This window comes from Haemaphysalis longicornis, unplaced genomic scaffold (assembly GCF_048455015.1).
Source record: "Haemaphysalis longicornis isolate Haplotype H1 unplaced genomic scaffold, Haemaphysalis longicornis Haplotype H1 scaffold_1, whole genome shotgun sequence".
Taxonomy (NCBI): domain Eukaryota; kingdom Metazoa; phylum Arthropoda; class Arachnida; order Ixodida; family Ixodidae; genus Haemaphysalis; species Haemaphysalis longicornis.
The window spans coordinates 377,802,809-377,814,667 of NW_027526203.1; the positions used below are offsets into that span (position 1 = coordinate 377,802,809).

The 11,859-nt window shown below is 51.2% G+C and overlaps 1 protein-coding gene across 1 annotated transcript; it reads right to left on the minus strand.

Moving 5' to 3' along the window:
- Positions 1 to 1,939: 1,939 nt before the first annotated feature.
- LOC144155142 (uncharacterized) lies at positions 1,940 to 3,481 on the minus strand. The gene is made up of 5 exons (XM_077686410.1): positions 3,330 to 3,481; positions 3,141 to 3,231; positions 2,307 to 2,352; positions 2,114 to 2,246; positions 1,940 to 2,065 (listed from the first exon to the last, which is right to left on the minus strand). Exons 1-5 carry the CDS (start codon positions 3,335 to 3,337, stop codon positions 1,990 to 1,992), a joined length of 354 nt encoding a protein of 117 aa, XP_077542536.1. The 5' UTR covers positions 3,338 to 3,481; the 3' UTR covers positions 1,940 to 1,989.
- Positions 3,482 to 11,859: the final 8,378 nt, after the last annotated feature.

Genomic DNA, 11,859 nt, shown 5'->3' on the forward strand with positions numbered 1-11,859 from the left:
GATTTGCGTCGCCGTTATCAAGAAAATCTTTTGCTGATAAGGGGGGTCTTTTCAAGCGTTCTTTAGCGAAACTTTTCCCTCAAAGGGTGTAGGTATAGCCCTGCAAAAGAGAATCAGCACGTACACCCTCAAGGGAGTCAAAGTTTACACCTTTTCGCGCAGCCTAATGTTACACCATGGTTACACCTTCGAGTGAAAAGTTTTGCTAAAGAATGCTTGAAAATACCCCCATTATCAGCAAAAGATTTTCCTGATAACGGCGACGCAAATCGTGCCTCTTGGCGCCTTCCTTGCCCTTTTCGGCGCCGTCGGAATGGTTAGAAAGCGCCCGTTGAGGCAAAGACTGCATGCGGGCCGAGTTGAGACGTACGCATTTCGTCCCCATTAGTACACCCGTGGCTAGTAGCGCGAGTTCTGAAGCTTTCAGCCTTAGCTTGACGCAGGCAAATTACTCATGTGTTTAGTTCCACACGCATTAGGGAACATTATTAGAGCCATTTAATGACGGAGTCTGTCCGTGAAAGGGCGTTTCTCTGCACCAATGACGTGTGGAGGTTAGATGGCGGTATACAGTGGCCGGCCGATTTCGTCGTCTTGTCAGAGATTGAGCCCCGCGCATAATCCGTAAGCCGGATTCAGTACCTTTTCAGCAATTTTTTTTCACTTTTGTTCCTTTCTCTCATTTCTTTTACTTGGTCTGTTATCGCATTACTGTTTCTTTACTTAGTTCAGTACATGTATTTCTATCGTCGAATAGGACTCCTCTGGTTTGAAGCGAAAATATGGCCGTATGTGAACATTATTTGTTTGCCGCTGTGCTTTCGGTGCCTCTGATTAGTGCTGAACGCTTTGGTGAGTGGAGCAAGGGAGGACAACAATCGTGAATCCTTTTATGCATTTTTATTGACCACGAAGGAAATATATTCTCTGCCAGGGCACACTTGCTTTCGAGATGAAGGAGCCCGCTGGCCAAGCAAGTAGGCGGGAGACATAACCAAACGTCTTTTGACTCTTGGCAGCGTCAACAGACACTGACGCCGCCATCACTACGAACACCGGAACGCGCGCACACTGTTTATTTCCGGTAAGTTTGAAGCAAACGTCCCCCTGGGGGAGAAAACTCAGTCGGGGTTCCCCACAGGCTCACATCCTTCGCACAGGTAATGCACCACTCTGGCAGGGCTGCTAGGCTCCTCTGTGACGATCTGCTTGGGGCTTAGCGTCACTGAGGCGCTTTGCGACAGTTTTTCGCATTGCCACCATGCATAATTGAGCCCTTCACTGCACATCTACGTACAACACTTGTCGATACTGAATCGCTAATCTTTGAGCAGCTACATCTGATAACACTCTGCTATGGCACGCCATGGTTTATCTGGACACAAATTGGTGCAGTTAGAGCCACTGAGAAAACTAAACAGTACGCCGAGTATTACACTCGGCTCTACGAGTGACGACAAGAACGGTCAGACTTTCCTAGTCCGTATGCTACTTTGCCGGCGGCTACGCCGAACTCCCCCGTACAAGTTACACACAGCAGTTCATTTACCTTTTTCGCCGTCCGGGGCCAAATCCTGGGAGGACACGTTGCTTAGAATGAACACTTTCACACCAGCCAGAGGACAAAGTACCTGAGTAAGAACTTCGCTTCATGAACGGTGCGACGTTCACACGAGGTCAAGGGCTGTCCCTCCGCACTCCTAGCGAATCATTTTTGGAATTATGCTCACTAGGAGTACGAACTTGTTCGCTCTTTTTTTTTCTCTCCCAACTTTAATGAGCGCCATTATGACAACTAGGATTTGCTAAAATACTGTTCGAAACGAGATACAAGAGACCGACACAGTACTTGATGTCGCTCGAGCCGACAGAGCCAGCGAGCCGACAGAGCCAGCGAGCCGCATCGACTGTGTACAAACGACAAAGGCAGTACTCCGGTTTCGAACAGGGTTTAATTCCAAGACAGGCTCAGCGACGGACAGTTCGACTCTAACGGCATCCGTGAAGGCTCGATGACGGCACCGTCCTCCAAGGTGGTAACCAGGACGCATAGATAGGAGGCGGTCTGCGCCAAGAGGCAAATCAGGTTACGTTTAGGGAGATCATTCCTTACCGATTGCAAACAGGGTTTAATGATTTCAAGACAGGCGCAGCCATGTACAGCTCGACTCGAACGGCATTCTGGACGTCTCGATGACGGCCCCGTCCTGCTCGGCGGTGGCCGGTACGCATAGGCAGGAGGCGGTCTGGAACAAAAGGCAAAGCACGTTAGAAATGTTGTAATTTCGAAGGTAATCACGGCTTACCGAATGCGGGGACCATGATTACGCCTGGCAGGAACGGGAAGGGGCGCTGAAAGGCAAAGTAACAGACGAACAGCGACAGAACCACTTTTATTACCAGAAAACACCTCTGTACAAAACACGCGCCGTCGAGCTCAGTAGATAGGACAGATGGAGACGTGTACCTGCCTAGCCAGAAGAGTAGTGCATGTTTGCGGGAAGGAGCAATAAGTGCAATAAGACACGACGCAAGGGTCAGGGAAAGGAGAGGGCGGAGGCGGTGCCGGACGCGAACCTGAAAAGGAACCAAGGACACCAATTCCATCACTCGCCTTTGCCACGACCCCAATTTGGAGCCGCGGACCGCAGAGCTGCGTTCCGTGCTTCAGTGATGCTCGTTGAAGGTGACGACTGTATTCCGAACGCCGAGCGAACCGAGGACGTGCGAGCGGAAGGCATTATCGAAGTGCATATACCTCGGCTACCGCGGCGTTCGGAAAGGAAGACCGACTATCACCACAACCTAACGGGGCTTCCGAGCTGAGTCCGACGCTAGAGGCAGTGGCGAAGGGCTCCAACACCGCCACTGCGCCGCTGTCCCGAAAGCTACAGCCTAACGCGCACCGCAAAGCTTTGGCGACAGTCGGAATCCCTGCGTCGCGACGGCCTGCAGGAAACGTCCGGCTCCGAGGCTAATGTGCGCTCGGTTAGGAAAATTCAAATACGCAAACGTTCAGCGTCGCGAAAAAAAATGATACGAAAGCCGGTTTCGTGGGCACGCCGCACGTCGCACCGGGCCTTCAGCCACGGAACTCATTACTTGGAAGAGTCGTCGGTGAAGACTGTGAAGCAGCATACCGTGAAGGAAGTCCGTGAGGCCCTCGTGGGTATTCGCTTGTCCGAGCGAGTCGGTTGGGAGCGGGGATGGCACAGGCACAACGAAAAACGACTGAAGGAAACGAAAACGACAACACTTATGCATTAAACACCTCTTAGCGCGAACCAAACTTCCCCAATAGACAGTGTACCGCGTGGAAAAAAACTCACCTGTCCATCGCCGCGGTCACCGCGCCGCCAGCTACTCTGCGCCCGATGCGCAACAGGCAGGCAAGATGGCGTACCCCTTGTTCTAAAACGCGCTTATCCTGGCATTACAGAGCGCTGCTATTGGTCGGCTCACGGCCGGGCTAAAGGAGCGGCGGGCGCGCACTGCGCGCTCGCCGCTCCTCCAGTCCGGTTGTGGTCGGCTACCGCCTACCCTTCCACTCTTTCACATCGATAGCGTCTTCCAGAACATTCTGCCAGTTGTAAAACAAAACGAAAAAGTTATCGCATCAAGTCGCAGCCGCGCGGCCACCGGAGCATGCATGACAAGGCATTTTATGCTGCGTCACGGAGCAAGATAACCTTCTTGCTTCGTGGTTCTTCATGTCGGCTAGGGGCTTCGGCTGGCGCGATTGCACGGTCCTATCGATCATGCGGCCGTTACCGGCCGTCTTCCGCGGCTTTTGAAAGCGAATAAAAAACGCCACGTCTTGAAGAAACAGTCGACTGCGCGGGAACACAAATGCTACGGCGTACGAGTCATTGATTGATTGATTGATTGATTGATTGATTGATTGATTGATTGATTGATTGATTGATTGATTGATTGTAAGGTTCAACGCGCCGACAAAATGAAGGCGATGAGGCGCGCCGTATAGTGGAGGGCTCCGGATTGATTTTGACCACCTGGGGATCTTTAACATGCGCCGAAATCTCGTATATACACGGGCGGTTTGGCTCTTCGTATCCACTAGAAAAGCGGCCGCCGCGGCCGGGACTCGAACCCGCGTCCCCGTTCTCAGCAGCACAACGCCTTAGCCACTGAGCCATCGCGGCGGGTGCGTACGAGTCGTGGCTGTAAGAAAATTAGTGCCCTTTCCACTCTGTGAAGAAAAATGACCTGCGAAGCTGGACGCAGTCCACGGAGTGCACGAAAGGAAACACGTTTGCTCGTAAATAGCGACTGAGCATACTTCCTAGCCAATTAGCTGAATGAAACTTGGAAGGACCCAAGGTTCAGTCTCGCGGACAAGCTAGGAGCTGACTCCCGCTTCGTAGGCATCTCACTGTTCGTGTAACACACCAACCCAATCCGCTCGATCACAGACGGCACCGGACAAGTCGCATTGGGCCGTTTGACGTCCGCGTTTAAACCTCCCGCCAGCACAACGCAGGCGCCATCAGTAAGGACCGCGTGCACGCAGCCCTCCCCCCAAGCCGTGCACGCCGGCAAACGGTTATGTGCGCGGGATTAGAAGTGAAAGAAACCTGAACAAGTAATACTGCCCCACGTCGGCGTTTTAAGCGGGCAAGTTGCCCTTCATCCGGGAGGTATTCGCAGCTACTCGACGAGCTGGAACTAGAGGGCGCAGTGCGGCGGTAGCGGCTTTCTATACATGGCGAAGTTGCGCAAAACAAACAAGGTCAAAGAAGAAACGACAAGAAAGTGCGCTTGTCCTTTCGTTTCTTATTTGCCCTCGTTTGTTTTTGCGCAACGTTGCCATCGATCGCCTCCAACTACCATGATGGAGCACCGATAAGGCAAATGTATGCAAATGCGCACGCGAGCGAAACCAAAGCTTTTCGCACCACCTATCAGCTGATGGGACATTCGTTACAGCGCTATGATGTAAAGAAAAGGTGGCGCGATAACTCCCAGCAGAATTCCCATGGAGGAAAGAAAAGGTTAGGAGAGGCCCTGACGTCACATTTGTGAAGCCGAGTCCCGCCATGACTTGAGCCCACGGAGCCCAGCACTCTATCCCATCATCCTTTGCTGTCTCCGGTTTGATTTGACTAACATGGCGTCGCCCTGCCCTCCCGCTTCGAAGCGAATACAGCTTCGTCGCTAATTCCTCGGTGCGATATAATGTTCTAAGCTGTTGATTTCGCCTTCAATTTGCCCATTCTAACCCTCACCCAATGTTTCAATCGAAAAACGGCCTTCGTTTTTGAGATAGAAGGACGATTTTTTAGCTCTTAAGCCTGGCAAAGTAGCGTTTGTCGTCGTCATAGCAACAGGCTCGCGGGATACAAGTTAAGGCCGCCTCCGACGGCGGAGTTTTCAAACTGGCCTAATCTAAAAACGTTTGTCGTAGCGACTGCGCTGGTTTGCAAGCGTAGCGAGGCAGCGACATACCAAGCGCCTTAAAAATTTGTCCGTTTTAATTGCCCAAATTTGGCCGCCGCAGTTGTAAACAAGTAAGCAACATTGTCCATGGGCTCAAGAAAAATGACGTAACTTCCTTCACACTTTTTGCAATGCATTGGGATGCTAGGGGCCTCTCCTGAGTATTCTTTCCTCCATGAGAATTCCAAACGCAATCGTCAAAGCACACCTGGCAAACACTACGCACCCGTAGGCCGCTCCGTGCTTGTGAATGTTTACAGCGGCGCGTTCGAGCAAAACCGACCGTGGTTCTAGCGGTAAGCGTCAAATTCGGCTCGCAGCTCGTGAAGGTGCTTCCTGAGCATGGGATCTACGTCTCGTGTCTCTTTGAACAGCGACAGTACTTCCACAATACGAGGGTGGGAGCGCAACGCTGGCGAAAAATCTCGTACGGCGCCTTCGGCAACGCCACTCGCATGGAGGAAGAAAAAAGTTAGGAGACGGCGCCACCGGAGAAACGTGAAGCCTATACATAAAAAGTAAAATCGAAGTCGGCCCAGGCGTCACTGCACCACGTGACCCCACCGCGCCGCCGCCGTATGGGCCGCCGCGCACTCTTCAATTTCGTATGCTCGAAACTGCTCTGCGGCCCGTTGTCGCGAAGGCTGCTGCTATATGTTGGTTTTTTTCCCGCGGCTTTTGTCTTTTGCACGTACGCGGCACTCCTGCCCGCACGCGGGCATGGGATCGCCGAGCAGACAAATGCAGGAAGGACGGGGAAAAGTTACCGCCAACCAAACACGAGAGATTCCCCGGAGTCGGAGACCGCCGCCGCCGCCGGTCCACCCGACCATGGAAGAAGAAGAAGAAGAAGAAACACTTTTATTTGGGAGCACCAGGATCAACAACAACGACAACAATTTGGGAGCAGAGTTAGTTGACGATGGTGGCCGCCGTTTTGGCGGCGACCGCAGCCGCCCGGGCGACCAGTGAAGCTTGAGCCTCCTGGTCTGGGCAGCGCAACGCCTTCTCCCACTGCTCACATGAGGTTATTTTTGGATAGGGATCTCTCGGGCATCCCCACATAAGGTGCTGAAGTGTGCCGAGGGACTGGCAGGCAGTACAGTCAGGTGAAAGGTATAGCGCTGGCTTAATTAGGTGTCATTTAGCGGGATTGGGAAATGTGTTTGTCTGTAAAAGACGCCATGTGTGTTCTTGCTGGATGGTGAGTTGTATGTGTGCCGGGGGTATACGCGGCGAGAGAGGCGGTAGTGGGTGGTAATTTCATTGTAGGTGATCATTCGGTCTCTAGCGGATCTGGCACCATGGTAGGGGAACGAGCTGGGCCCGGCTCGGATGGTGAGTTCTCGAGCCATACTGTGGGCAACTTCATTCCCCTCCAGGCCAGCATGCGCCGGAGCCCAGATGATTTCTACGGGGGACGTAGGGGGTGCTTGTTGGAGAATTTTGAGTGCCTGGGGCGAAATATAGTCGGAGGCGAAATTTTGAACTGCCGTTTTAGAATCGGTGATGATTGTGGAAGGGGTCGGCTTTTCCGTTAGCGCTAATAGTATACCGCCGCCTCTTCCGCTGTGGCTGGGTTGGTGGTGCGGATGGTCAGGAAGTTCCGCTGTACCTGATTGGAAGGGCAATGGGAGACGATTGAGAAGGCACCATGCCACCGATATTCGGCTGCGTCGACGAAATGAACGTCATGTTTGTCGCGGTATTTTTTATGTAATGCTTGTGCGCGTTGCGAACACCTTTTGGTGTTGAATTGTGGGCGCATGTTTCTGGGTATAGGCCTGATAATTAAATTAGAATGGATGTCGTGAGGGGGTGTGGTTTTGTCTTCTGGGGGATCTAAAGGGGATATTCGTAACCTCTGGAGAATATGAGCGCCAGTGGTAGTTTTTGAGAGTCTGGTGATTTGATCGACGAGGTGACCCCAATGAGCTCTTCCGCGGTGTTATGCACACCTAGAGCTTCGAATTTGGCAGTGGAAGTGCTAAGGAGCAGTTGCAGCGCTGCTTTATACAGCTTTTCTGAGTATGATGTTCACTCTATTAAGCTCTGTTTTAGATGGGTTTAAATAGGGAAGGGAGTAGGTCAGCCTGCTAAGGACAAAGGCTTGAAGGAGACGGAGGCGTTCAGCTTCCCTGAGGTCTCTGTGTCTATTGGTAACTCGTCGAATTAAACCTATCGTTTGCGTGGCGTGTTGTTCGAGCTGGCGTATGAAGTGAGTATTTAATCTGTTATGTTGAATGGTTAAGCCCAAGATTTTGATTATTTCAACCTTCGGGATGGGGTCGCCTCGCATGTTTATGTGGATATTCGGGGGGATGAGTTTTGCGTTTTTGGTGGGAGTATGAGCAGCTGCGATTTGGCTGGCGAACAGGTGAGACCTGCTCTACCAGCCTCCTCTCACTATTTCTACTCCTCTTTGTAGAGTGCTCTCTATTTCAGCGTCGCTGCCTTTGTTGATCCAAAGTGTAATGTCGTCGGCGTACAAAACAAAATTAAGATTAGGGATTTGTTGGAGTTGTTGGGGGACGGTTAAGATGGCGAGATTAAATAATAAAGGGGAAAGGACGGCGCCTTGTGACGTGCCCACGGAGCAAGATGACGTGCCTTTTGAAGGGAGAGTCAGGGTGGTGGAAGTGATATCGGCGATTTGTACAATAGCTGTCCTGTTCGTGAGAAAACTTCGGATGTAATTGTATGTGCGTGGTCCTGGGCCTATGGAGTGCAAGCCTTTGAGTATCGCTGTGTGTGAAACATTATCAAAGGCTTTAGTTAAATCTAATGCTAGTATAGCGGCGTTGTCATGTTTATGCTGTGGCGTGATTATGTCGTGGGACAGTTGAAGAAGAATGTCCTGTGTGGATAGTTTAGGTCGGAAACCAATCATTGTGTGAGGAAGGAGTTGTTTGTGCTGTAAATGCTTGGCGAGTCTGTTGTGTATAATGTGCTCCATGAGCTTTCCGAGCAGGAGGTGAGAGAGATCGGTCGGAGATGTTTAAGTGTGAGTGGTTTTCCTGGTTTGGGGATAAACGTGATTTTTGCGTGTTTCCAGGATTGAGGTAAAGTGCCTTGAGTCCAATGGTGATTAAAGAAGTCCGTGATGGCTGTAATAGAGTTATCATCTAGATTCCTTAGCATCCTGTTGGTAATCTGGTCTATAGCTGGTGCAGAGTTAGGTCTAAGTTTAAGGATAGCTCCCCTAACCTCTGCCTCGGAAATCTCTTTATCTAGTTCAGGGTTGTCTGGGCCGGCGTAGGTTGGAAGTGTATCATGGGTGCCTTTGGGAAGGTATGTGTCTATGATATCGTTGAGGAGTGTTGCATCAGAGTCTTGAGAATTTTGAATTGTGTTAGTAAGCCTGTGATTCTGCTCCGCTTTGGAGTGGTTGGGATTTATTAGATGCTTCAGTAAATGCCAGGTGCGCTTCATACTCAGGTTTCCCTGCATCTGGTAGCAAATTTCGTCCCATTGAGCTTGTGCAAGGTATGTTGCATGTTCTTGTATTTGTTTTTCGAATTCAGCGAGTTTGCGCTTAAGTTTACGATTGTGTTTGTTGCCTCTCCACCGCATACGAATGCTTTTCTGTGCCTCCCATAAGTGTAGTAGATGTGAGTCTGTATTGTCAGCGGGGATTTCCGGGTCTAATGTTTTTGTGACCAATTCTGTGTCTTGTATAAGTTGAGTGGTCCAGCTTTGTAGATCTATAAGGTCTGCACTGTTTTGGGAGTCCTGCTTGGCGAGGCGTTGTTTCCTGAATTCATCCCAGTCTATGAGCCGTGTTTGCTTAGGTAGCCTTTTAATTGGGTGCTTGAGTTCAAGATCGGTTTGAACAATAAAGTGGTCACTGCCGAGATTGACGTCTGTTACAGTCCATTGTGATTTCTTTATGTGCATAGTGAATGTAAGGTCTGGTGTAGAGTCGCGTTGTATGCTGTTTCCTATCCTGGTGGGGGTGTTCGGTTCGTTCTCGAGTGTAAGGTGATGTATTTGTGCTTGATCCCAAAGGTCCTGCCCTTTCCTCGTATTATGGAGGTATCCCCAAGCCGTGTGTGGCGCATTAAAATCTCCAACTATGACTAGGCTATGGAGTCCAGCTTCCTTACGGGCAAGTGAGAAAAGTAAGTTAAATCTATTATCTTTGGCCTTAGGTTTGCTGTAAATGTTAAGCAGGAAAAGTTTGGTTTGATTTCGTTTTGTGGGTAAAATAGTGATGAAATCGTGAGGGATATCGATGGTTTCAAATTGAGTCCTACTGGCAGGAATGTTTCGCTGCATCAGTATCGCCGTGATTGGGTTCTGTTCTGCTTGGTATGCTCTATATCCCGGAAGTTTTACAGATTTTCCAACTTCTTGTAGAGCGATAATATAAGGGGGGGGGGGTATCGACATTTTGAATATACTGTTGTAAGACAGCTTTCTTCTGTGAGAAGCCCCGGCAATTACACTGCCAAATTCGGGTGATTTTATTCTTGGAATTCTTGATAGGTTGCTGGGCCGAATCAGGGGATGTCGACATCTGTAATATCTACCACTGGCGCGTTTGTCGCTTCTATGCTGGTAACTATCCGTTGAATATTGTTGTGCATTTCTGCTCTAATTGCGTCTATGGTGGACTGCATGGTGGTTAGGTTTCCTAGGAGGATTTTATGTAACTGAGTATATTCAGCTTTTTTTTTCTACTAGAATCTGCTCGATTTTTTCGACACGTTGTTCCAGGATAGGGGGAGTGGATCCTTTTTCCTCGAGATTCGGCGTGCATGGTTCTTTGCGCTTTGGGGGATTAGGGGATGCTGCTTGGTCAGAATCAAGTGCGGCCGTTTGCATGCGAGCTTTGAGCAACATGTTTTCCTGCTTAAGAGCCGCGTTTTCTGCTTTGAGTCAGGAGATTTCAAGTTTAATAGTGCGCAGTTCTCGAATTACGTCTGCCGTTGGATTAGGGGGAGCACGGCCGGGCTGGAGGAGCGGCGGGCGCGCACTTTCATACGGCCTGCGCTTCGGGTATAGTTCCCACCTTTGACCGCCGCTAGTTCGTGTCGCTGCGGACCAACCCTCGCCGGTTGACCTACAGCACGCGCGGGGTAGGTAGAGCGGCGGCGCGCGCGCACTTGCCACTGCTCTAGCCCTGCCGTGGCTACACGCGATACCTGTCCGTGTAAATTTACATGTGCGTCATTAAAATAGGCAACTCCTCCCCCCTTCTGAATTTTCGGTCTAATTGGGTCAAACAGCCTAACATTATCACTCGGAAGCGCCTAATCAAAAAATTGAAAGAAACATTTTAACTCGGGGCACATGAAGAAAAATATGCGAGGCCTTCATATCTTATCAGCGACTGTATTATATGAAAATGGTGAGACAGGCAAATAAACACGGCACTTTCCGTGACTGAAATATCATTTCTTATTTTTTATTTTTCCTTTCGGATGATGTCTTGGTTTGCACACGCACAGGGCACGACCAGTGACGCGAATGATTTCCCGTCGAGGGAGATAGGGTTATCGCTTAGCTAAACGTGATTCTGCTATTCACGCTCCGGTCGGGCTGAGCGGCCCGCCGGCAGCGAAGCGCACTGTCAAAAACACACAGCTGCTCGGCCAGAGGCGATGCGTCGACTAAGAGAAAGGCGGGTTGGAAGGGAGGGTTGGTTCGAAGCGCCCCCACTGTAAAGAATCTGCTGTATTGGTTCCTTCTTGGGTGCGCAGGCCGTATGAAAGTGCGCGCTCGCCGCTGCTCCAGTCCGGCCGTGGGGGGAGTTGCCATGGTCGGTGACCTCCCGCTAGGGGGCCAAGCGATACACACACGTCTGCAATCGGCTCCGTGTTTGTTCCTTCTGTTTACCGGCTGAAGCCATCTACGCTGACGAGAGAAGCGCCGCGGGATCCGCGAGGCCCCAAGGAACCTAGCCATACCACGTTCTTCGTTTTTGGTGCTGAAGGTCAGCTACGACGCGTTGAACATTTTGCCACGCCGCACACCTGGCTAAGCCTACATAGGCTTGCCACGCCGGCTTCCCTCGCCGGTGCTAGTAACGCACGTGCTCCGTGCGACGCTGGCGGAGCTGAACGCGACCGCGCCAGCTTTGGATCGCGGCGCCGGCTAATACCTCGCCATGGATTCTGTCGTGGTGGGCGAAGATATCTCTCCAGAAGAAATGGAAGAACTCGGATGGGCCACCATTCGGAGACGACAAGCTGGGCCGACTGCTGCGGCTTGGGAAAGGGAAACGGCGGAGGGAGCGGCGTCAACCGAGCTGGGCTTGCGAAGGCTAGCTGCGTGACGTCATGCCGTCTCCTAACTTTTTCTTCCTCCATGGCCACTCGCCTCCACCGGCAGCCAGCCGGAGCCACTAAATGCTACCGCGGGCCTGAGAGTGGTGCATCTTCAATAATGCGTTGCGCG